The 25,376-nt window shown below is 50.1% G+C and overlaps 1 protein-coding gene across 4 annotated transcripts in view; it reads right to left on the bottom strand.

Annotated features, from left to right (window-relative positions):
- Nucleotides 1–2,842: 2,842 nt before the first annotated feature.
- BTBD16 (BTB domain containing 16) overlaps nucleotides 2,843–25,376 on the bottom strand; it is a 45,409-nt gene continuing 22,875 nt past the window's right edge. For 2 of the 4 annotated variants that reach the window (XM_053207179.1, XM_053207181.1), the window contains 8 exons: nucleotides 21,535–21,654; nucleotides 11,938–12,060; nucleotides 10,075–10,166; nucleotides 9,107–9,189; nucleotides 6,801–6,878; nucleotides 5,560–5,658; nucleotides 4,059–4,232; nucleotides 2,843–2,991 (listed from right to left, as the gene is read on the bottom strand). In XM_053207179.1, coding sequence (XP_053063154.1) covers nucleotides 2,923–2,991; nucleotides 4,059–4,232; nucleotides 5,560–5,658; nucleotides 6,801–6,878; nucleotides 9,107–9,189; nucleotides 10,075–10,166; nucleotides 11,938–12,060; nucleotides 21,535–21,654 — 838 coding nt within the window. In that variant the 3' untranslated portion in view covers nucleotides 2,843–2,922. The remainder of the gene's footprint in view (nucleotides 2,992–4,058; nucleotides 4,233–5,559; nucleotides 5,659–6,800; nucleotides 6,879–9,106; nucleotides 9,190–10,074; nucleotides 10,167–11,937; nucleotides 12,061–21,534; nucleotides 21,655–25,376) is intronic. The other 2 variants (XM_053207180.1, XM_015065931.3) reach the window with 2 other exon arrangements.

Genomic DNA, 25,376 nt, shown 5'->3' with positions numbered 1-25,376 from the left:
CTAAAAAAAGAAAACTTAAACTATCACGCTTATTTGAAGACAAACCGTACCTCCCTATGAAAACATAAGTGAATCTCTTAAACAAGATGTTGAACACAAGAACGGGAGTGCACTGTGTGATACTGTTGATTGAATATTGCAACTAAATGGCCAAACTAATTAATGGTGACAGTTGGGGCAGTGTTTACTTTCGAGGCGTAGTGACTGGGAGGGTAGTAAGCAGGGGTGGGGGTGTCTGGGGTGTGGATGATGCTCTTTTGGGTTTTGATCTCGGAGCTGGTTACATGTGCGTGCTTACCGTATGTAATTCATCAAACTGCATCATAGATTTTTAGCATTGATTTTTTATTTTTTTTCAAATATCGCATCAGAAGGGCGCCTGGGTGGCTCATTCGGTTGAGCGTCTGACTGCGGCTCAGGTCATGATTTCGCAGTTTGTGAGTTCGAGCCTCGCGTCGGGCTCTGTGCTGACAGCTTGGAGCCTGGAGCCTGCTTCAGATTCTGTGTCTCCCCCTCTCGCTGCCCCTCCCCTGCTCCTCTCTGTCTCTCTCTGTCTCTCCATAATAAATAAATGTTAAAAATTTTAAATATTGCATTAAAATATTATTTATCTGAATTACTGAGTACTTGGGTGCGAGGGGAGCCTCACCCTTGCCCCAGCCCTGCAGGGATGGGAAGAATTATCCATATGGGGTTTTCCAACCACCTACCCCACAGGGGCACACTTACCAACTAATCAAAAGCTTTCCTATCAGGGGCTTGTCTGGAAAGCACACAGTCCTCCAGGGATTTCAAACAGAATGAATATAATACAGAGAACTGATTATGGGGATGAAGGAAGAACTAAGAAGGCAAACAGAGGATGAGATAACCCAGAGACTCGCAGCAGAAGGAAGCGTGCACTGTGGCCTCTTGGCCTGAAGGGACACAGAACCAGAAACAGGGCCATTTCATGGACGCTGGGACCATGGCAGGAGGCAGGCAGAAGCCGCTGCTGGAAAACGCCTGGCTTCTCCTAGTCTCTTGTCCTTCAAGCCTCTGTCACTACTTCCCATGGGCGGGACTTGGCCAGAAGCAAGCTGGTGAGGGAGACGGGCCAGGACTTGCAGACGGGGAGCAGGGATACCCTGGAAAATGGATCCAACTCCCAGTTCTGTGCTCCAAACCTCCCACCTTCCCACCAGCCTCCCTCCCTCCCTCCCAGGTCACTCTGCACGGGGCATCAGTCCTCTGCTGGGAAGGGGGTCCCTTCGGCCCATGTCTGATACTGAGGTGATCATTAGACAAAATTTGCCCACTTTGGTATCTGCACAGCATCAAGGATGCTCCGTCACTTTCCCAAAGACACTGGATAACATGCTGCAGTGGGTACACTTGAGATGACTCCTTGTATAACCCCCTTCCCTTGAATGTGGTGGAACATGTAACTCACTTCTAGTCCAGACAACATGGGTAAGATGGTCGGATGTCACTCCCAAGATTACCTTGGTATAAGACTCTGTCTTAACAGACTGGCACAAGCAACACTCTCCTGTTGGCCTTGAAGGACAAGCAGCCATGCTTTGAAATGTCTACAGAGAAAGACTCCCAGCAGGGGACTGCAGGGGGGCCGCCAGGACCTGGGTGACCTTCTCCCAACAGCCACTGAACAGCCAGGCCCTCAGTGATGCAGCTACAAGAAAATGAATCTGCCAACACCGTCATGAACTTGGACGTGGGCTCTCCCCCGGTCATGTCTTCAGATGAGAACACAGCCCAGCTGCCACTAGACTGCAGACTTGTGAGACCCTGAGCAGGGGACCCAGCAAAGCTGCCTGGACTCCTGACCCACAGCAGTTGTCAAACAATACCTGTCTGTTGTTTTTAGCCACTGAATTTGTGGTCCTTTGTTACACTGCAGCAGAAAACGAATCCGCAAAGTGGGGAGAAAGGCTCTCTACCTCACTTTCTCTAAACCAGTGAGCACCATTTGAAAAGGCAGGTGGGAAATAAGTCACTCTGTACCTTGTAACGGCTCCCTTCCCTTCCTGCCGCCTGTTCTGGCTGAACCAAAGCTGCAAGGACAGTGGTCTGGTGTGTGCTGTGTAGCAGGCAGAGACGCATCAGTGCTCCCAACTGGAGTTCGTTGTCACTGCTGATGCGCCCGTCGCAGTGTCCCAGCTCAAGCAGCAAGTTAGGGCTGACCTCTGGCTGCTCTGAGGTCAAGGATGGTGAATGGACTCAGTCTGGTACTTTCCATCCACAAATGATACAAATATGGTGCTCTGGCTTGAAGGTCTCCCCAGAACCCCTATGTTGAATCTTAACCCCCAAAGGTGATGGGTATTTGGAAAGTGATTAGGTCGTGATGGCCCCATTCTAACCATTATAAAGTGACCCCACGGGGCTCCTGAGGGGCTCAGTCGGTTAAGCATCTGACTCTTGGCTCCGGCTCAGGTCACGATCTCATGGTTTGTGAGTTCGAGCTCCACATGGGGCTCTGTGCTGACGGGGCAGAGCCTGCTTGGGATTCTCTATCCTCTCTCTCTCTCTCTCAAAATAAAGAAATAAATTAAAAAAAAAAAAAAACGTGGCCCCAGAGGCCCCCTCGCCCCTTCCACCATGTGAGGGCCCAGCGAGGAGGCAGCCGTCTGTGAACCAGGAAGCAAGTTATCACCAGCCCCCACCCTGAATGTGCCAGCATCTTGATGTTGGACACCCCGCAGAACTGTGCGCAGTAAACGTCTGCTGTTTGTGAGCCCCCCGGGCCTGCGGTTCTCTGTCACAGCAGCCCGACAGGGGGCCCAAGTTCTGCTGAGATCGCTCGCTGCCCACTAGGAAAGTCACCTGAATGCTTGAGCAGTCCCTTTAACGCGGTTTTATTTTCTTTTATGTAGACCCTGGCGAAAGAAAGAAAAATCCCACAGGTTCTTCTGGAAACTGTCAAGACATTGGGAAGATGAATGAAAAACTTGCATAGATTGGAAGGCCCACGGTGTGGATTTTCAAGGCCTAGAAGATGAAACGGAAGAAAGCAAACGGGGCTTTTAGGATGAATACGATTGCTCTCTTGAGGGGGGGGGAGGCCTTAACAGTGGTGTAAGCAGCCATTCCCAACTCTGGTTGCACATTAGAACCACCTAGGGAAGGTCTATAAAGCAAACTTTAAAACATTTAAGTATGACTTAGATACAATAAAGTACACACATCTTAAGGGTTTGGCTCGGTGGATTTTCACGAGTGAGTACACCTGGGTGACTGCCACGCCGATCACCACAGAGAACATTTCAGGCACCCCCCCAAACCTTTACGTTCCCTCCTGGCCAATATCCTGGCGCCGCCCCCCCTGCCCCCACCTCCACAAGGGGAAATCGCGGTTCTGATTTCTGACATCGCAGAGAATAACTTGGGAAGCTTTAAACAACACTGATGTCGGGCCCCACCGCGGAATACATCGCCTCAGGAGCTGGGTGGCGCGCGGGCCTGTGGACCTCGTGAGGAGCCCAGCGTGCTGATTTCTGATGCGCAGCCGGGACGGGGAAGGACCCCCTGGCTTAAAGCTGAGTCCCACTCCTTGCGGGGCACCCAGGGCGGCCCCTGGACCTCCTGAAATTCACGCTCAGAGTTCCTCCTAGGACTACAGACAGGCTCTCTGGCAGACTTTGGATTTTACCCGTCAGGAGCCAGGCCAGGTACAGAATCCGCCCGGATGCTCTCGCCGGCCACTGAGGCAGGTGGGCCAGGCCACGGATCTTGGGGCACGTCACAGGGGATGTCCAGGCAACAGCGGAGGCGATGGTGGCAGGCACACTCCACCAAACCTCCCCTCCTCCCAAAACAGGACCCTTTGACATTTACAAACTGGATCTGGTGTGATAGTGATAGCTTTCCGCATCCTCAGCTTTTTATTCTAGGTTTCTCTTGAGCGTGACGCGGAGCTGTGACCACCTTTTAAGAAAGCGAGCAAGCTTCCCCTGTGGACCACTGGAGATGGAAAGCCAGTGATCGCCCAAAAAAAGGAGTGGTGGAGAGAAAGTGCAAAAAAAAGACACAAAAGAGAAAAGAAGTCAAACACTCACGTGGCTTTTGCAGGACGGCTTGGAGAACCCAAACTTCTGGGTGATCTGGTTGGTCCTGAACTCCTGCCACTGGCCGTCCACCAGGGTCTGGGCTCTGATCTCGTACTTCACCAGGCGTTCCGCCCTCAGGCTGACGGGGCTGTGCTCGCAGACCACGTCACTGTGCCTCACTCTCTGCAAGGAGGGTGACCCACCTCAGGTGGAACTGAAACTGGGGTGACCCAGAGTTAGCAAAACGTGGTCCGTCGACTCTCCCGTGTAAGGTGTGCGGAGAGCAAGGGGGTGCTCCCCGCAGCCCCACCTCCTGAGAACGGCTGCCGCTGCTGAGTCAGCTCGCATCTGACCCCCCCCCCCCCCACCTCAAACCACCGGTGGACAGACTGGGGTCTGGCGAGCCCAGAAAAATGCCACTAAGTCAGGCTGTACCGAATTGGAAGGTCTTCACTATCGCCTTGCCAGGATTTAAAAACCAATGGAGTGTGCACACGGGTATTTCGAGGGGTGTTGTTACATAATTCATCGCCTGCATCCAGTAAATTCCATCATGTAGGGAAATGCCTGAGTCACTGAAGACAAGAACTGACCCAAGGAAGAGATGTGACTCACTCAGGGGCATGGAAGGAGGTAGCGCCGAAGCTGGGGCTGAAGCTCAGGTTTCTGCAGGCGTGCATGTATCCATTTACCTGCTCACAATACAAACGCACCTCCCCGTGTTCCGGGTACTGTGATTAGTGGTGATAACAAAAAGACTAATGAGATACGGTTTCTCAAGGAGCTTGATGCCTTAGAGACTTACAAGGCAAATCCTAAGGGGAACATAGTGGTCCCTGATCATAGTGGTCACTGTCATTGTCGGCATCATCATATAGTGCCTTATGCGTCAGGCCCTGTGCCACATGCTTTGCACAAATGAACACAGTAATATTGCCCACAACCAAGTCAGGTAGGTCCTATTACCTTCCCCATCTTAAGGCTCAGGAAGCCGGACATGGGGAGGCTCACGGGCTTGTCAACATCATGCGGCTCACCAGGCAGCTTGACTTCGACTCTGCTCTAAAACACAGCACTCCTCCAAAAGCCTGTAGCAGGAGCACTGAGGCGAATCCCTCTGTCCTCCTGAATTCACCGGTGTCCTGTCCACCGCCCTGCTTTGCCTCTCTAAACAAGACCGTTCCCTCTTCCCTCCACTGAAGAATGATCATCTGTAAAGCATCGCCCATCACGCAGGAACAGAAGACGAACTGGGCCCCAAACGTAGAGTCGGAGTCTAGAATGGAACCCCAAGTTTGCCAATAGGGGCCATATGGACCCTCAAACCTCCCAAGGTTGTAAAAATCAAATGGCCTCACAGGTATGAGCATAATTAGCAGTAGGCTTATAACACATTTCATATTCATCATTAGCTAATGATTGATCAATTATTATTAATTTCGTATGAATTGACTCTGGATCTAAAAGACTATTTCAGAGACACAACTTTCCTGTGCGCTGTCCTTCTTACCTGCATGTAAAAACTGTAAGAGGTAGTATCATGTCTGACTCCCTTTATCTCAAAGAAGAATCCGTATATGGCGATCACTTCCGAATGAGTTGTATACTCCTAAGTTGGGAAGGATAAACAAACAACAAAGTGACAGGGAAAGAAACCTTCTGTATTCAAAGGCAAGAGGACACAGAAAAAACAAATTCTAGCTGAAACAAAAGCGACTAATTTGACACACAAAAGTGACTAATTAAAACACAACAGCAATTTTAGCTCAGGAAGGGCCAAACAAACTGTAGTGACTTCACAAACCCCATGGGTTGTACTCAGTGATGATCTTAACTGCTCTGCACATCCTCTAGGGGGGAGAAGGATGAGTTAGGCATGTTCTTAGATAATCTGTGGCCTGCAGACCTATGAAGCAAAGCATTTGCTCCAATTTGGATGGGCCTAAAAGATACTCCATATTCATGGTATTGCAAGGTGTCCTCCTGGCCCCTGCGGTGTGCAGTCTGTCCACTTAGGCAGGTGTAGGCAAGCGAGGTGTAGACCCAGCCCATCCAGGCCTGACCCAGAGGGGAGTCTTTGATGATAGATTCAGAGCCCCGAGTCCCTGAAACACAACTTCTTTTGAGATCACTACTGGAGTGGCTTTCAACAACTGGGTACAGCAATTGCTTGCAGAACTGTGCCCATCCCAGGGAACCCAAGACAGAATGCAGCCACTAGCCCTGCATACACCCCTGGTGGCTGAGTGCCCACACACCTTGCAGCCAAGTTCCCTGACCCACTCTGCTTTGATCTGGGGGACCCATGAAAATACCCGCCCAGAATAGCTTCCCCTTTGTAACTGCCAACACAGGCTTGGAGTGGAATCTCTCCCGGGACTGTTGGCAAGTCTTGATGTTTGCGGGGAAGAGAACGACCCATTCATCCCAGCTTGCCCAGGCCCTTCCTGGTTTCAGAACTGAAAGTCCTGCTTCCCAGGGAAACTCCTCCATCCCCGAAAAACGAGGACAGTTGGTCCCCCCCAAGGAGAAATTTTGGATGTGCACATCAGATAAATAGATGGCCTGTCCCAGGCCCCTGTCTTGCGAATTGTTTTTCCCAGGGTGTGGTGGGAACGTGCAGAAGAGACATGACTATTTTCTTTTCTTCCCTGGCCTTCCTAACAGAGGTAAGAAGCGATTATACAAATGTCCTTAACCGAGCATGGGAGAAAACGGTCCTTCCCCTTGCTTGGGCCCAGGGGTCTGTACCTGGTTAAAGAGCAGCCCGAATCTCACAGCCTGGGTGGTAAGATCTTTAACGTGGGCCATGTCACCCCCACTCTCCAGCTGAAAGACAGGTGCACACAGTTCACTGGCAATCTGACCCTGGGACACGAGCATCTCTCCCCATCTCTGCGTCGGTTCATTGATCCCACAACCCCCACCGTGCTTGGTAGATAGCTCTGTCTCTGGATCCCACACTTGGCCATGAATCCAGTCTGCAGTATTTGTCGACGCCGACTATGTGCCAGGCACTGTGCTTAATGCTTTCAGAGAACGAGAGATGAGAACAAGAAACATTCCTGAGAATTTTCCCCGGGTAAATAAAATGTGCACATAAATAGCCTGATTGTGATGCAGAGAACGATCACGCCCATAAAGTCACAAGCGTGATCCCACATGGCGGGCTCCACGACATGGCAGGATCCCACAAGGGGCAAAAGGAAGGAGGTGGGCCGGGTCAGAAGAACATGAAGAGGGTGTGTGTGGGGGTGGGGAGGAGAACTTCCTGAGAAGTCCAGCCCCAAGGACTGTTTCCCGCCTCCACTGTGCTCTGTTAGAGCATAGTTCTGAGTTACGTCCCAGAGAGGCTCGGTTCCATGGAGTCATTATCTGTTGTGCAGGGGCACTGGGTGCTGTGGTTTGCACATTACAATAGGTATTTGTTGGGCTGAATTGAATTTTAACTAGTGACTCATAAATCTTCGGAACTCCAACACTGCCCTACTTCATCTCTAAAAATGCACAATTTGAAACACAAGAACTACAACAGTTGGCAGAGGACAATTCACAAAGGGGGAAATGCCACTTGCAAAAATATCCGTATTTCCTAGTAATAAAGGGAATGCATATTGAGAAATGAGATTTCGTTGTTTGCCTCTCATTTGACAAAAGGGATCCGAGATAAAAACGCCCAATTTGCTGAGGATGTACGAAGTGAAGCAAGCTCATTCATTATGGGGGGGAAGAGCGTTTTGGTCCCAAACTGTTATTACGTATCAAGAACAAAAATGAACATTCCTTTTTTGGGCCAGTATTTTCTGTTCTTGACAATCTCCTGCAAGAAAGTAATTCTAAGGATAGTAAAATAAACCATCACGTGCAAATATGTTCAGCCTACAGCCATGTCTAATAGTTAACAATTAGGAGCGTGGCAAATTTCTGCACTAAAAGAGAGGCAAAGTAGTGTTGTTTATATAGCAGATGTTCTTGGTGGAAGAGTTTGCGGTCAGTAAAACACAACGAGATCTTAGTAGTGGTTGTAGGTTGTCTTTGGGTGATGGGTCTGAGGGGTATGTCTTTTCTTTCATTCAGTTTCTCTGCATTTAAAAAACGTCATGGGAATGCAAGCTGGTGAAGCCACTCTGGAAAACGGTATGGAGGTTCCTCAAAAAACTAAAAATAGAACTACCCTACGACCCAGCAATAGCACTACTAGGCATTTATCCACGGGATACAGGTGTGCTCTTTCGAAGGGACACATGCACCCCCATGTTTATAGCAGCACTATCAACAACAGCCAAAGTACGGAAAGAGCCCGAATGTCCATCAATGGATGAATGGATAAAGAAGATGTGATTTATACACACAATGGAGTATTACTCGGCAATCAAAAAGAATGAGATCTTGCCATTTGCAACTACGTGGATGGAACTGGAGGGTATTCTGCTAAGTGAAATTAGTCAGAGAAAGACAGAAATCATAGGACTTCACTCATATGAGGACTTTAAGAGACAAGACAGATGAACATAAAGGAAGGGAAACAAAAATAATATAAAAACAGGGAGGGGGACAAAGCATAAGAGACTCACAAATATGGAGAACAAACTGAGGGTTACTGGAGGGAGGGTGAGAGGGGGGAGGGGCTACATGGGTCAGGGGCACTAAGGAATCTACTCCTGAAGTCATTGTTGCACTGGATGCTAACTAATTTGGATGTAAATTAAAAAAAAATAAAATTAATAAACAAAATTTCAGTAACAAGCACAGGTTACGTGTGTGTCCATGGGGGGGGGGGGGGGGGCTGGGTCAGGAGGGCGGGGCAGCCGGTGGTCCCGGACCCCGCCTCACTCCCCAGGTCAACAGTGCACATGCCCGAAGCACCTGGCTCCGCCCAAGCCTCCTCCCTCTGCCCCCGCCAGGCTTGAATCTCTCCACTCCCCTGAAGGAGGAGCCAGAAACATCCCGACCTCAAAGGCTCAGAGGTTTCAAATGCAAAACACGTCTCCAGAGAAAGCCAGGTCAGAAAAGCAATAAATTTCAATAATTGTTTCCTTGCTGAGCTGGCAACTCACTGCGTGGTAATGGTTGGCTGTAACCCGGATCAGCCAGGACTCCGGGAAGAAGTTAATGTGCCTTAACTCCTCCAGATTTTTGCCTTGGAAGAAACACAAAGAGAACATTTTTATAGATTTATTCATAACAGAGCCGCAGAAGTCTGATTTGCAGAGAGAAAAAGGAGGACGTCAAGGGTTGAGGATTAGAGGGCCTGGCCAGGGCCCCCCCGGGGGTCACAAGGTGCGTGGGGCCCAAATGGACCGGCACAGAGCACTTTCCCCCAAAGTGTTCACGGCCCCCTGGCCGAAATCCTGCCCAGGAAGGGAGGGCTGAGTTCGGATCATCAGTGTCTTTGGGAGCGTCTAGAAGCAACTTGGACAAAACTACCTGGGGTCCATCAACCATTCCTGGGTTTTAAAGCTATGCGTTTTATCTGGATAATTGGAAATGGCTTTGAAAACTTCCCAAATGTGCTTTCATTCACAAAGGTCTGGGAGCCCCCCCCCCCCCCCCAGGCAGCCCCAAAACACACTCCCCAGGGGGCTTCCTCCTCTTTCCAAGTCACAGATGCCTTCCCCCAGGCCCAGCGCAGGAGGCTGAGAAAGCCAGGTCTGGCGCACAGACCCGGAGTCTCCTCCCCAACCACGGAGCAAGTGACCTGGAGGGGACGCCGCTCTAAGATGCAGGGCACGTGGCTAGATGACAATAACACAGCCCTTGGAGGCTGCACATACTTTCACAATCCATAAGTCCCTTCATCCAATATCGTATTTCACGGAAGCTCTGACTATCCCCCATTTTACAGACAGGGACACTGAGACCAGGCAGTTATGTGACTTTCCCAAAGTCACACAACTTGGAGGTGACCATGCCATATCCCAGCTGATTCCTTTGGAAAGGCCTGCGGGGTCTTTCCTGGGAGTTGCTGAGGGTGGGGTGGGTCCCCAAGAGCCTTCCCAGATGCACTCACTCAGGCAGGGCTTACCTTTGATGATGCCGTGCAGGCGCAGGCAAAGGAAAAGTGGCACCAAGCTCTGTCCCGTGTCCTGATCCAGAAAGGAATACTTCCTGGAGAAGCTGAGCAGAGGTGCAAAGAGGAACAAGAGACTGTCATTAAACCTCCTTTCTGGAATTGGCGAGGGCTAACGAGAGTCATGTCAAAGAGACTAGTGGTTTCACCAGTCAGGGGTAGATGTGCTTGGTTCTCTCTGGATGGGTGAGGCGTGCGGAAGCAGAGGGCAGCTGGGACAGCCTGGGTGAAGGCTGACCCCACAGGTGATAACGAGACACTGGTCCTAGTCCCTTGCCATCCGTTGCCACGCTACGTACAGAGCAGGTGCACAGCATATACTGATGAAGTAAGTGACTGGTGGTAACATATGTTACTTTATGGAGGGTTTCAAGATACATTTTCTCACTTGAGTCTCACAAACTTCTTGCGGGCCAGACAGGGCAGGTGTCATGGGCTCCATTTTGCAGATGAAAAAACAAAGGCTCAATTAGGACTTGAACGCAGGACTTTGTATTCCTCCACTACACAAGCTGCCCTTTCAATAGTGGCCAACTTAGGTCCTTCAAAAGTGCCTTCTGGTAGGGTTAAAAAGAAGGAAAGCGGGTGACGAATTTCAGTAGCTGTTCTGCAGTTACCGTCGGTACTAAGCTCCAGTTAATTTCCATCCATGCTGAAAGTCGGGGCTGGGTTGAGATCAGATTCCCTTTGCGAACATGCATACACACAGACACACATCCACCATTCTTGTTTTGCAACAACTTGTTTCGTAAAAGGGTCACGTTTCATCAATGGGGACAACGGGAGTAATTTTTCCGAGTCCCTTTGGAAACGCAAAGTCATTCCCTCAAGGCAGATCCGTATGAGACCAGCCAAGGGCGCCCGCAGATTATTTTTCCATGAATCAAGAGTGATGTTCAAATCACACCCTGTCTCAGCCAGACTGAACGCACCATTGGCCCCGTGTCCCGCTGGAGGTGCCCGCCAGCCTGCTAAGGACCATTTGCTTTCAGAAGTCCTAGGAATTTCTGGGACCCTCCGTGTCCGCGGTCCCAGGAGCTAGTTTAGGGATGCTGAGGCGCGTGGGGTGGGAGAGGGGCACAAAGACAAATGAGTTGATTCAATTCAGTGATTATTTGTTAGATGCCACTGGGTGCCAGTCTCTGGTGGTAGACAGATCAGGCGTAAATAAAGGAATGCTGATGCTTTCAGGCACAGTACAGTTCTGCTGATCCCGGAACCCGCCCTCTGTCAGCCTGCGCACATGTAGCTGGGCTAGTGTAGGCCAGGCTGGTACCCAGAGAACGTGATGTCTTGGACGGATAACATTCGCTTGTGCCCTTTCCTGCCTGTCTCTCACCATTTAACGGAGGAACAAGCTAGGTGACATCATACTGGGTGTAGGTGTCACAGAGGGAAGAAGGGGCCGAGCTGGCACAGTCCCCTCCAGCCGAGTGCTCTAGGGAATGAGCCTGCGTCCCCGGCAAGGGCACCTACGTCTGGTACTGCCCTAAGAAGGGAGCACTTGCTGGAGCTGCCGGTTAGAGACACTTTCAGCCCAGAAAGCTGAACGGTTGAGGACAGCACGTCCCCTGCGACTCAGAAGCCCCCAGGCACCAACTCTGCAGCTTTGTGGGACGGCTACTGGGAGGGTACAGGAAGCCAAGCCGCAGAGTCTCCCTGGAAGAGGCGCTCGGACCCGACAGCCCATCAGCCAGGAACTCTCCCGACAGACCTCCCTTCCCAGAGGATTCGGGAAAGAGCTTTGTGGAGACAGGTGATTGGACTTTAAGATCCCTCTGGGTCACAGGAAAGTGGCACTGATGGTGGCGGACTTACGAGGTCATGAGTCTGCTCATCCGTTGTCTAATCATGCTTCCGTGAGCTTGGACTAGCTTCCGGTCCTGGACCAGCTGGCCATCAGTCACGTGACTGAGCCTCCCTGAGCTCCAATCTCCTTCTCTGTCAAGTGGGGACAACAGCCACGTGAGCCTCCATGGGTATCAAGGAAGAGTAAAGGTGATGGTGCTGGGCACAGCTTCCGATGCCCCACAAGCACTCCGTACCTCATGATTACCACCACTGTCCTCTCGTCCCTGGGAAAGTGACCTGGACTCAAGCTGTCCAAGGGCCTGGAGCTGTTTTTGGTGGCATTCATTGTCACTGCCAGCCTCTGAATTGCCCAAGCCTTGGGCCATCTCAGAGGAAGAAGATGGTGACTTCAGCAGTTGATTTTCTAAAATCTGAAAGCATCGGAGGGATGTGGTCCAGCACCTTGAACCAATGCACACAGCCCTGCCCTTGGAGACGGGTGAGGCCGACTGTTGCAGAGCCAGGACTCTACCTAGGCCTCCTGAGAACAGCTCAGTGCGTTTTCCATCGAACCTGGCTCCTCTCCACCGTCTGAAGGCAGAGGCATCCTCTACTCTCCGGCCCGATGATGGGCTCATTACCCCAACCCAATGTGACAGGAAGCTAACACAAAGCTGGGGGGCCTCTTTGCCTGGCTCTGTTGGTGGGATCAAATGCTGGCCTGGCTTCCCCTGGCACTCAATGCCATCCGTGCAAAGATCCCTTTGGGTTTAGCACTGACTTTTCTGGAACGAACGTCAGGCCATGGTGTCTGCCTCCTACAGGTCTTCAAGAAACCCTTGGGGCATGACCCCTTTGGGGAGGACAGTTCATAGGTCCCTGAGACTGAAAGACATGCCCAGGTTGGCTCTGGGTCCTGCTTTCAAGGGCCCCGGGGACAACCCCCCCCCCCCCCCAGACTTCCTGAAAGGCAATGCCCAGGACAAGTGTCCCTCTGACTGGCACCAGTCGTAATTTTAGAGCTGCTTTTAGCCACAACCTCTCACTTCCCCCATCCTGTCATCCGTCGGAGTCATTTATCCTTCCTGTGTGTCTGACTCAGGGCCCCATGACCCCAGCACCTCAAATTTTAGCCTTAAAATATCCACTTTGGAATTCCGACACATGATATTCCATGGATGAGCCTTGGAGACTTATGCTCAGGGAAATAAGCCCAACACGGAAGAACAAATTCTATGTGATTGCACTTACATGAGGTTCCTAGAGGAGTTGAATTTATAGAAGCAGAAGGAGTACTGTGCTTGCCAGGGGCAGGGGGACAGGGGAATGGAGATCCGTTAATTGTTCAACGGATAAAGTTTCAGTTTGGAAAGATAAAAACATTCTGGAGATGGAAGGCAGGGATGGTTGCACCACAGTGTGAATGTACTTAATTGCCACTCAATGACACACATGAAAGTAGTTAAAATGGCAAATTTTATCTTTTTTTTAATTAAAAAATTTTTAATGTTTATTTATTTTTTTTTGAGAGAGAGAGAGCCAGTGGGGGAGGGGCAGAGAGAGAGGGAGACACAGAATTGGAAGCAGGCTCCAGCCTCTGAGTTGTCAGCACAGAGCCCGACGTGGGGCTCGAACTCATGAACTGCGAGATCATGACCTGAGCCCAAGTCGGCGGCTTAACCGACGGACGGAGCCACCCGGCGCCCCTAACAAGGCCAAGTTTATCTTAATACTTTACTATCATAAAAAAGAATTAGGATTAAAACATTACTTCATTTCTGTGAAAAATTATTTGAAATAGTAGTTTTAAATTTTAAGGTGAAGCGTGAAAAAAAAACTGCACTCTTTGAGGCAATACCTCGTGATGAGAAGGGCACACGGCTTTTTTCCAGCCGTCCCTCAGTATAGACCTGGGTGCCTTCAGAAAGCCAGCAACCACGAGCCCATCCTCTAGCCTCTTAACCCCACAGTGCGGTAAATGAAACACTTCTGATGGCTGCTCCCACTGTCACCTATCAGATGTCACTGCCTTTCAGCGCCTCCCACCAAGGGCCTTTTCTTCGAGTCCCAACGAACTTGCACCTGATACATGGATCTTGCTAATGTCCCTGCAGAAAGGTTAGGTTCTCGTCCAAAGACTTCCAGCCGGCTTGTGGCAGGAGTGGGACCCAGACTCAGGGCCACCATCTGCTAACATGCATCTTATTCACTGAACGTATTGTCTGTCTCTGCTTCCGAGGTCATAAACGCCGCAAAGCTGGGGCTTGGCATCTGTGTTGTTTGCTCTTGTCCTCTCGGCGCCTCTCGCAGGGCCTGGCGCTCAGCCGGCTTGCAATTTGTTGAGTGAATGAATTGGATGAGGAATCGATCCCGCCAACTCAGCAGCCTCCGTCCTGCCATCCCCTCCCTCCATGCACCCATGTGTCTGTTCAAGGAACGCCAGCTGTCCTGCCCCAGCGCATGCACGCACACGTGCACACAGACCAGGCTGCTCCAGGCTGGGTTTCCTGTGCTATGGGCCCCCCTGCTGTTGCCACGCTTATTTGCCGGGTCAAGTCCTACTAGACATTCATTGAGACCCAGTTCGATGTCATCTTGACAAGAAAGTCCGTCCTAACCTTTGCCCAATGGCAGAACTGGGTCTAGAAATCCTGTGTAATGATAACCTTAGCTGCCCTCTGGAGGGACCTCTTGCATTGGACGCTCTACACTTCTTGGGCTCCTTCCACGTCTCTACTCTCATTGAAGATGACACACTGGGTCCGCCCCGTTTGGGTGGCAAGCCAAGAAGCCATGTGACCGAAGTGAAAAGTTAGTAAGGAATGGGGGTAATATTTAGGGACCTTGAAAAGAAAGGAGATTCAGCTTCCAGAAAGCCAGACTCTAGTGGAGCAGAGGCAATGTGGTCAGAGCAAAAGAAGAAATTTAAAAAAGGCAAGAAACACCAAAGTCCAGCGATGGGAAACCCCGTTGTCCCCAAATATACCTACCCCCCTCTATAGGGCTTGGCTAATCTGAGACCAAACAATTTAATGGCGCTCATGTCCGTGACTCATGGGATATTTCAAAATGAATGTTCCGGTTAAGAGATGAGAGTTCTCACACCAGGGGTGCCCAGTTTCATGATGACTCTGTTGCCACATTTCAAATGCCACTAATTAATCACAGTAGATGCATGGCTTCTGGCCGCCCCAGCACATAGGATCACAAAGCGTCTCCCTGGAGACATCAGCAGGCTCAGGGGTCAGGGGTGCAGGCCGTGGCATGGTGGCTCTCCTCCAGGGCTCCCCTCACAGGGTCTGGGGGGAACATGGTGCTGGGTTTGTCAGGTCAGTGCCCACCCACCCAGTCAGCACATGCTCTTGTTCCCTCTGCACAGAGGAGCTCAGAGGAGGAATCTGTCCTGTGTGCAAGTGAGATCTGGGAAGGCTTCCCGGAGGAGTCCTTGGCTAGTGCTGTCAAGGTTGGATCAGATTTGGATAGGCCCCAGGAAGGAGGGGAGACTCAGCAGCAGCGGCCAGGGAAATCCAGGCATTGGGATCGTGTGGAAACTGGCTTCACTGACTGTTTTCAGTGACCTCCTTCAGGAAAGGTTGTAAGCCCATTGCTGGGACCCATCCTTGTGTCTAAGAAGGACCCACTTAGTGATTAACAAATCAGTTAAGGGCCAGAATTACAATCTGGAGAATCTTAAAATAAAGGGATGTGGGGGTGCCTGGGTAGCTCAGTCGGTTAAGTGTCCATTTCTTGGTTTCAGCTCAGGTCATGATCTCAGTTTCATGGGTTCGAGCCCCACGTTGAGCTCTGTGCTGGCAGCGTGGAGCCTGTTTGAGATTCTCTCTCTCTCCCTCTCTTCTGCCCCTTCCCCACTCGTGTTGTCTCTCTCTCTCTCTCAAAATAAATAAATGGACTTAAAAAAATAGAATAAAAGGACGTGTCCAAAGATCAAGAAGACCCTCCACCAATTCATTGCAGAAGGACCCTGAGCAAGTCCCTTGCCTTCCCTGGCTGTCCCTCCCTGGACGGATTTTATAGATACGCTATTGAGTGAAAGGGAAGGCAGACACTAAGAAGTGTATATCGTAAGATTCTGTTTACGCAAAGTTCAAAAGCAGCCAAGACATCTTGAAAGTAAAGGAAGCCTGGATGTTGTTTTCCTTTCTCTGGGAAAGGTGGGGACTGAGATAAGACACTTTGTTTTTTTTATTTTTTATTTTTTTAATTTTTTTTTAACGTTTATTTTTGACACAGAGACAGAGCATGAAGGGGGGAGGGGCAGAGAGAGAAGGAGACACAGAATCGGAAGCAGGCTCCAGGCTCTGAGCCATCAGCCCAGAGCCTGACGCGGGGCTCGAACTCACGGACCGCGAGATCGTGACCTGGCTGAAGTCGGACGCTTAACCGACTGCGCCACCCAGGCGCCCCGAGAGATAAGACACTTTAGGTGCCTGGTCGAGTCGGTCCCTCAGTCTGGGCCCTGCTGACACAGATGTGTGAGCTTTGTGGAAATCCACAAAGGTCTGTGCACTTTTCTGTATGTATTTTATACTTTGGTTAAAAATGTACCTTTGGGGCGCCTGGGTGGTTCAGTCGGTTAAGTGTCTGACTCTTGATTTCCGCTCAGGTCATGATCTCACAGGTCGCGGGATTGAGCGCCCCCTCCGGCTATGTGCTAACAGCTGGGAACCTGCTGTCTCCCTCTCTCTGCTCCCCACCTTCTCGCTCAAAATAAATACATAAACTTAAAAAAAAAATGCAGTTTTAAAAAAGTGAAAAACTTGCCTGCCTCTGGCCCTACTCCAATTGATGAGTTTTTACAGTTTTCCTGGACTTCTCAGACTGCTAACTGGAAAGAAATGATGACTTCTCCTCTGTGGATGGAGTCTGTGTGAGCTTTGCTTACATTTTTTGTTTTTCCTACAAGGAAATGTTACATTTAATTCTGGCCGGTCTATTTGTTTTTCTAAATTAACCACTGCCAGAAAACAGACTGTGGGGGCCAAGGGGCGTGTGCGTGCGTCCGTGCGTGCGTGTGTGTGTGTGTGAATGCTCCCCTCCTATGCCGTTATACTCAGCCATGAAAAGAAGTTGCAAAGTGTTTGTACGTGTCTGGCTAGGTAGAGAAACTTCCCCTTCAGCTTTCTGTCAGGGTCTCTGGCGTAGAACGCATGTTCTATAACTACCGGTAGAATGAATAAAAACTTGAAAAAAAAAATCAAAGAATGAAAGAACCTGGGAGAATAAACAAGGCTTGGACCTATGTCTTTATTTGCAGGCATTGCTGGTACTGGGGTCAAGTGTTCAAATACCTTCACTCCTAGCGTGCCTTCCAGACCTTGCTAAGACAGGTAAGAAAAGGGGCATCTGATCTATTTAAAAACAATTTTTTTTAGTTTATTTATTTATCTTGAGAGAGACAGAGAGCTCCAGCAAGGGAGGGGCAGAGACAGAGGGAGAATCCCGAGCCGGCTCCATGCTGTGAGCGCAGAGCCTGATGCAGGGCTCGAGCTTTCGAAACCGTGAGTTCATGACCTGAGCTGAAATCAAGAGCTGGATGCTTAGCCGACTGAGCCACCCAGGCGCCCCTACTTTTACTCAATTACTGTTCCAAACCCTCCGATGCGGGCGCCAGGCCGGCCAGGGCCACAGGCACGGCTGCAGTGTGGCCTTGTTTCCAGTGCTCACAGGGCCCCACTAGCTTGTGTTCGGGCCACTTGTCCCACTGCTGCACGTTACAAAAGTACGGTCCTATTTGGGAAGTCCCCATATTGTGGTGGCCTCAAGATGTCCACTCTGACCACTGGGAGATCCCTCATAGATCACTCTGTCATTTACATTCTTTCATCAATACACGTAACTTTAAAAACTGGGCCAAAGACTCAGCTTCCTTGATCCTCATTCCAAAGCCTATGTACTGTCTCCCAGGGGGTCTACTCCTCTGCCTCATCTTTTAGCGTCCCTGGCATGTCCCGTGGCCACAGGGACCCGACCAGCTGTTCCCCTTGGTGCCTCATTGAGCCGTGAAGGTCAGCTCCCCTGGTGACCCGACTCTGGCCCACGCTGGCCGTGACTCCCGGCAGCCTCCCTCCTCCACTAAGAGCAGAAGTGCCTTCTCGCAGCTCCAGCCTTCAGGCCACCAGCTCCTCTGGGCCAGCAGCCCCAAGGCCCTGCCCTGCTGCGGGGCAGCCCCGGGGATCCGCAGAAGGGATAGTAAACACAGAACAAGGCACCCAGTACCCACTGCCATGTCCGGGGTAGACATCACTAACCAACCGAGACGTTATTTCTCCCCGAGCCTACAGAAAACCTTGGAACCCTTCCTTGTCTAGAACACCAAGCAGGCACCCGCCATCAGTCATCTGTCTACAGACCCTGTTATAGACAAAGTGTTCTCTGAATTTTGCATCAGCATATTACAACCCACTTCTGTGAGGGGAACCAAGCCACACAAAAACGATTGCTGGGGGCGCCTGGGTGGCTCAGTCGGTTGAGCGTCTGACTTCAGCTCAGGTCATGATCTCGCGGTCTGTGAGTTCAAGCCCCAGGTCGGGCTCTGTGCCGACAGCTTGGAGCCTGGAGCCTGCTTCGGATTCTGTGTCCCCCTCTCTCTCTGCCCCTCCCATGCTCATGCTCTGTCTCTCAATAATAAATAAATGTTAAAAAAAAAAGCGATTGCTGGAAACTCATCCTTCAGAAGCTCTTCCATGCACAGCACGGTGCCAGACAAGCTAGGGGTGTGATAAAGGCCCACAGACCCTTCCTTGAAGCTGCTCATGATGTCCCCGGGGGACATCAGTGGTCGTCAGGCTCTCAGGGGTCAGAGAGGCTCTCAGGGGAGGCCCCACCGTGGACAGACTGGCAGCGGGGGCAGAACGGGTGGGAGTTACATTGGCAGGAGAGGCAAGTGCTGATCCCTAGGCTGAGTCTGGAGACTCAGGGGACACACATTTGGGAGGTGGAGGCCATGGATGAGGGAACACCTTAAAGGTGCCACTGTTCTAGGGCAGAAGAGCGTGCTGGGATGAGAGTTGCCCACAATCCTAAAAATGGGCACGTGGTCCTCAGAGTCGGGGGTGCGCCTGGACAGCTGCAGGGGAAGAGCCCCGAGGCCCAGACCATCTGTCTGTTCTCCCTGGGGCACCAAGCTTGCTGGCAGGGAAGCGGGAGGGAAGGCAGGCGCACAGGCTGCTGGGAGTCCCCCGCTGTGCGCAGTCAGAGAGCACGGGCCCCCCAGTAGAAGATACTGGGACCAAAGGGAAACTCACAAATGGTTTCCAACAAGGAACAATGTAGCATCGGGGGCTTGGGAAATGTAGCCAGGCGTGGGAGGTGTGAGGTCAAGAGGCAACCAGCATCGGTTCAAGAGGAATGGAAAAGCTAATGATAGTGAGGAGGAGCCCTGGGACTCCAGCTCAGGAAAACCTAGCGCACCCTACTCTCAGCGGGGGGCCACCCCCCCTGAGAGCCTCATTCCCTCTGTTTCTACCGCATTAAAAACAGTTTCCACATTCCAGCTCATTTCCTACCTCCCGGTTCTAAGACATTCCCAGTACGAAAGCTAACCTGGAGCCAAAGAGCAAGTTTTCCTGGTTGTGCATGACTCACTGGAAAAAGTGTCTCTTGGGCTATTAAAAGAGTGGGGGGTGGTTAGTCAAACATTTGCGCTCAAAGCAAATTATATAGAAACTAAGCAAAGTGCATATCATTCTGGCACTGAATACCGCTTTCCCCAAATAACGAGACAGGAAAAATGGGCTCTTTAGTTAACATGGTGCACAGATGTTCCAGAAAAGGATTCACTGCTTTAGAACAATGCAAACGGAGCTTGGCTTGATCAGGTCAAGCCACTGACGAATAGGTGGAAGATGTGTTTATCTGCTAAACTCACACGTGCAAAAGGAATGGGGCCTCTTCGCTCCCTTGAACACGCCTTATGGTGCCTGGAAACCCCATTCATGCTGAGGTGGGGAGCCGAAGCCTAAACCCGACAATGAAAGTGATGCCGGCTGTCACTTCCTCCAGGCAGACCCCCTGCGGCCCGCCTGGGACTGTCTGTAGCTGCAGGGCCACCACACTCCACAGCCAGCTTGCGTGATGTGAGCATACATACAAAGTTTTAATCGAAGCTTTATAAAGAGGCATGAAAGGGAGCCCATAAACTACCAGTTTCGCCCTGCCCCCCACCCCGCTCCCCTGCACCCAGGCTGCCACTGCTAATGGGGGCACTCTTGATAGGACAGATGGAAAACACTCACAGCAGAGGGCAGCACGGGGAGGGGAAGGCGCACTCCAAGTCCCCTGCTAACAACAACACTGAGCCTACAGGCAGCCTCAGGATCTTTCTGAACACAGCGCCCAGGGAGCTATTACTGAACCAGCTGAGTGGACACAAGAGAGGATATACAATCGGCCATTCTAGGAATGGGCAGCAAAGTGTCTTGGGATTTCCGCAGGCCGGGTTTAAGTCAGACCCCGTCCCTTGCCACGTGTGTGATCTCTGACAGGATAGTTCATTTCCACCTCAGTTTAGTCATCTGTAAAATGGGAATGACAAAGCAAGCCCCGGAGTCTTTTACAGATGAAATGAGATTATGAATAGAAAGTGCTGTCGTCGGGGCGCCTGGGTGGCTCAGTCGGTTAAGCGCCTGACTTTCGCTCCGCTCACGATCTCGCGGTTCATGGGTTCCAGCCCCACATCGGGCTCTGCGCTGACACCTCGGAGCCCGGAGCCTGCTTTGAATTGATTCTGTGTCTCCCTTTCTCTCTGCCCCTCCCCTGCTCGTGCTCTCTCTCTCGCTCACAAAAATAAACATTTTAAAAAAGAAAGCGCGTATCGGAATTAGTAAGCATAATTAAATGGTGTCCATTAAACTGTAGGTATTTTTTACTGAAATTTTGAGATACGCAATTTTTAGAACTTATAAGTTTAGAGAGGATAAGAAACTTGAGTTAATTCTATGAAACTTTTGTACATTCAAATGCTTTTTCATTTGTTCAGAAAATTCAGAATTTTATACGCTGTTGTGAAATATAAGTGAGGACAACCTGGTCTAATTTAGGTACCTTTTTTAAAGTTTATTTATTTATTTACTTAGAGAGAGAGAGAGAGAGAGAGAGAGTGCAAGCGAGTGGGGGAGGGGCAGAGAGGAAGAGAGAGAATCCCAAGCAGGCTCTACGCAGAGCCCGATGCAGGGCTCAAACCCAAAAATCGTGAGATCATGACCTGAGTGGAAATCAAGAGTCAGACCCTTAACCAACTGATCCACCAGGTGCCCCTAGGCACATTTAAAATACGATGTTTTTAAGGTCAGTGTGGTTTGGTAATACATTTTTCTAAATAAAAGGAGTACCTCGTATAGCATGTCTTTTGCTGGACAGAACGTGTTCAGAAGCACATGAGTATCTCTTATGATCGCACCTACATGTTATTCACGTTTTCAAGTACGTGAGCCATTTCCAGCGGCTTGAAGATACCCCATAATCTTAGGCCCCATAAAGAAAATTGCATCCTGTGCACTCTAGATGATGCTATCAAAAATCATGTCATTGATGCTTTTCCTCCATGATATGAGTACAGAAACCCAGCGTATGTGCGTTTCATCAATCGACACAAAGTTGTGTTACCTGGTAAAAAATGCCAGCACCGTTTCCTGCACAGGAACTGTCTGCACTTTGGGGTTCAGTTGCAAGAAGACCCACAAAAGTAGCGTTTTCAAAAGATGAAACTCATTAAAAGTGAACAACCTGGCCGAAATAAGAGAAGACATTTCAGGAATAGCAAAATCTCACACAATTTGTAAGAAAACGGAAAGTTAAAAGTGAGTTGAGGTCTGAGGCAATACCACCCCCGAGTCTGTCGGTCACTTCAGCCAGAGAGAGATGAAGTGACCTTCTCAGGGTCACTGGGACAGTGAATGGCAGCGCTGGGATATGACCCTCAGCAGCCTGATGCCCACCTGCTGTGACACCAAAGCCACGGGCAGCATTTAAGCCCTTACCACAGACAGGTGTGTGTGAGACGTGTTTGGATGTTTCTTTCATTTAATTCCACACAGCAATCCTGCAAAGTTGCGATACATTCCTTATATGGATATGTGAATTCAGACTGGCCCTATGTTTACTTAAAATTTTAATATTTTGTTCAGCGTGGGTTTTGAGTGGGGAGGGGCAAAGGGAAAGGGAGAGAGAGAGCATCGCAAGCAGGCTGCATGCCCAGCATGGAGCCCGACTCAAGGCTCCATCCCGGAACCATGAGATCATAACCTGAGCTGAAATAAACAGTCAGATGCTTAGCCGACCGAGCCACCCAGGCGCCCCATTCGTTCATTGTGTTTTTTTGCATTACTGTCGATTTTGAAGTATCGCACTACAATATACTTTACCTGAAGACTGAGGGTTGTTTTGTGTCCCCTTAAATTTTGCACCCGAGGTTAGTGCCTCACTCATCACCTTCTAGTCCCAGCCCCGACTGAGGGCTAAATAGCTTATCCAAGGTCACAGGATCCTGGGGTCAGACCTGGCGTGGCTCCGTTCGGCCCCACGCTGGCTGTGGAACCTCCTGCAGGCTGCTGGGCGGCCCCCCAGCCACTACGCCCTCATCTGCAGATAGTGGTGACAGCCATCGCTCAAAGTCTACGTGAGTGACAATGCTGAGTTTTCCTGTCGCTGCGGTAACAAGCTATGAACCAAGTGGCTTAAAACAACACACATGTATTATCTTACGGTTGTGGAGGTCAGAAGAATAAAAATCGATCTCACTGAGCTAAGATCCAGGGGTGGGCCGCCTTCTTTCTGGAGGCTCTATGGAAAATCATTTCCTTGCTTTTTCCAGCTTGCAGAGGCCACCCACATCCCATGGCCTGTGGCTCCTTCCTCCACCCTCAAGCCAACAGCACAGCGCCTTCCAATCAATCTCCTTGTGGTTCTGATCCTCCTTCCTCCCTCTTCCATGTGGAAGGAGCCTTGTGATTATCCTGGGCCCACCTGGGTAACCCAGGACGCCCTCCCCAGCTCAAGGTCATCCATCCGCAATGTTTTTCCTCTTTGCCATGCAACCTGACAGATTCACAGGCTCTGGGTATGGGATGTTGACATCATCGAGCTGACCACACACGTACAGCTTGCTGAGTGCAGCGCCTGGCACCTAGGAGCGTGCTAGTGAGTGGCCGCTGGGACTCGTAAGTGGCAGGGCCAGGTCCTGGCTGCAGAACCCATGCTTGGCCTGCAGCGGCATGAGACTTATCAAGAAACAAGTGGTGAGAAGGAGTGAGTGTCGCTCCCCACGGTGTCAACTCTGTAAAGGAAGGGTGTTTCCCAAAGAGGTTCTCTAAACAGCCTCCCAACAACTTGATTATCTGAGAAGTCATTTTGGTGTTTCTTAAACCCCTCGATATTTCCAGTCTTGACCACAGGAATGGCACACTGGCTTCGAAACCTGTCACGGCCTCTGCACCCGCAACTTTGAGTGGTCTTGGTGGGTGGGACCCAAGCTAAGTAGGGACTCTAAAGAACAATGGAAATGTCACCCACCCACCTTTGACACTATTTCTGATCACAGAATGTCTCTTTGCTCTGTTTTCAGGTTACCTACAGATGCATGGGCTTTGACTCTGGCCAGACAGGACCAAATTTGTCACTGTCTGGGCAATGACAGTGAGGCAGGAGGGCGGATGTCACAGCCACTTGATATGATGTGCCCACAGAGAACTCCACAGGGACACCAACCACCTCTGGGCTGGGGAGCTACATGACTCCCGGTGCAGAATCCAAGCCCAAGGTTCCCAAGCCCAGAAGGTTCTTTGGGACGTCTCCAAAGAGGAACAGGCAGCAACACAGGAGGAGTAACTGGGGCTCCGTGAATCAGGATTCTGGTTTTACTTTCATTGTGAATGGTAATTGTTCAAATAAAGCCCTGTCTTTAGACCAAGTACCAGTAAAGTATTGGCTCCTGCTCAGGACACTCAAACATATTTTCATTTACATAAGAGCCCTGATGGCCTCAATCAAAACAGAACTTACAGAGTTCTTAAACTTCCCTCGGGGAACATCTGGGCTATTCTCCCTGTGTTTACTGGGGCTCACTAATAGCCATTGGGAGGCAACTGGCATTTGTTCTTTAAGAGAAGAATGCTTCTAACAAGGCACTGTTTGTCTTTTTTTTTTTTTTTTGAGAAAATTGTATGTAAATAATAAAGGCCCCCCTTTGAGTATAGAGAACGCCGTCTCAACGCAAACAAGAAACCACGAACAAGGGTACCCACGGCAGCATCGATTGCCACGACAAAAAATGAAGCAAAATAAATCAAAAGGCCATTAAGAAGGGAATAAAAAATTGCTATCTATTCATTCTATGGAACCCTGTACAACATCAAATTTAAAACGCTAATCAGATATGTAAGTACCAATACGGAGAGAACACATCGCATCATGTTAGTGAGTAAAGTAAGTGGCAGAACATTAAGGTCACTATGAGAACATTTATTTGAAGTTTAATCCTTTGCAAAATGTTATTTATGGACACACATATGTGTAGTAAGAATATAATCACACGGATGAGTTCACGCGAGCCCGTGACAATGGTCTGATTGTCTTTAGGGAGGGACGGAGGGAGGCAGAGAGAATGGAAGAATAAGGCTGGGGAGGGTGCACAGTCGAGTCCTGCTTTATTGGTAATGTTTTCTTTCTTATGACAAAATGTCACTGTTCATTTTGGGAAGTGGGCCCAACTGTGTTTTCTATGATCTTCCTACATTTAAAAGTTTTTTCTACAATGAAAAATAGATCCATCAATATCCTTATTGATCTTGATTATCAATAAGGAGAAATGGGCTAGGCTGGTAATGACCTGGGGTTTTGAGGTCGCCTGGACCTGCATTCAAATCCCATTTCTCATGCTGCATGGAGGGAGCCTGGGTCAATCTTTGCATTTCCTGTAATCTCCATTCCACAGGTAAGAAAGCAGGTAACAGTACCCACCTCACTGGGTGGCTATAGGAATTAGGCTGATGACCCACTCAGAGTGCTCTGTATGCAACAAGTGCTCAATAGTGAGTAGGTATTGCTGCGATTAGCCAGAGAACCACCAGCTTCAGGAAGTATTACTTTTTTTTTTTTCATGTTTTACTTTTTTGAGAGAGAGAGAGAGAGAGAGAGAGACAGAGTGCAAGTGATGAAGGGGCAGAGAGAGAGGGAGACACAGAATCTGAAGCAGGCTCCAGGCTCTGAGCTGTCCGCACAGCTCGAACTCACAAACTGTGAGATCATGACCTGAGCCGAAGTCAGACACTTAACCTAAGACTCAGCCACCCAGGCGCCCCAGGAACTATCACGTTTGAGAGCCATGCCCCGTGGTGTTCCAGATGTTAGTGGGAAAGCTGTTGGACAGGCCTGATGTGGAGGACAGGGGGGGCTTCTCTTGGGAATTCTTGAGCCCTCAAGACGTGTGGTGTCCTCGACAGGAAGCCAGG

Source organism: Acinonyx jubatus, chromosome D2 (assembly GCF_027475565.1).
Source record: "Acinonyx jubatus isolate Ajub_Pintada_27869175 chromosome D2, VMU_Ajub_asm_v1.0, whole genome shotgun sequence".
Lineage (NCBI taxonomy): Eukaryota > Metazoa > Chordata > Mammalia > Carnivora > Felidae > Acinonyx > Acinonyx jubatus.
This window is presented reverse-complemented; position numbering and strand designations above follow the sequence as displayed.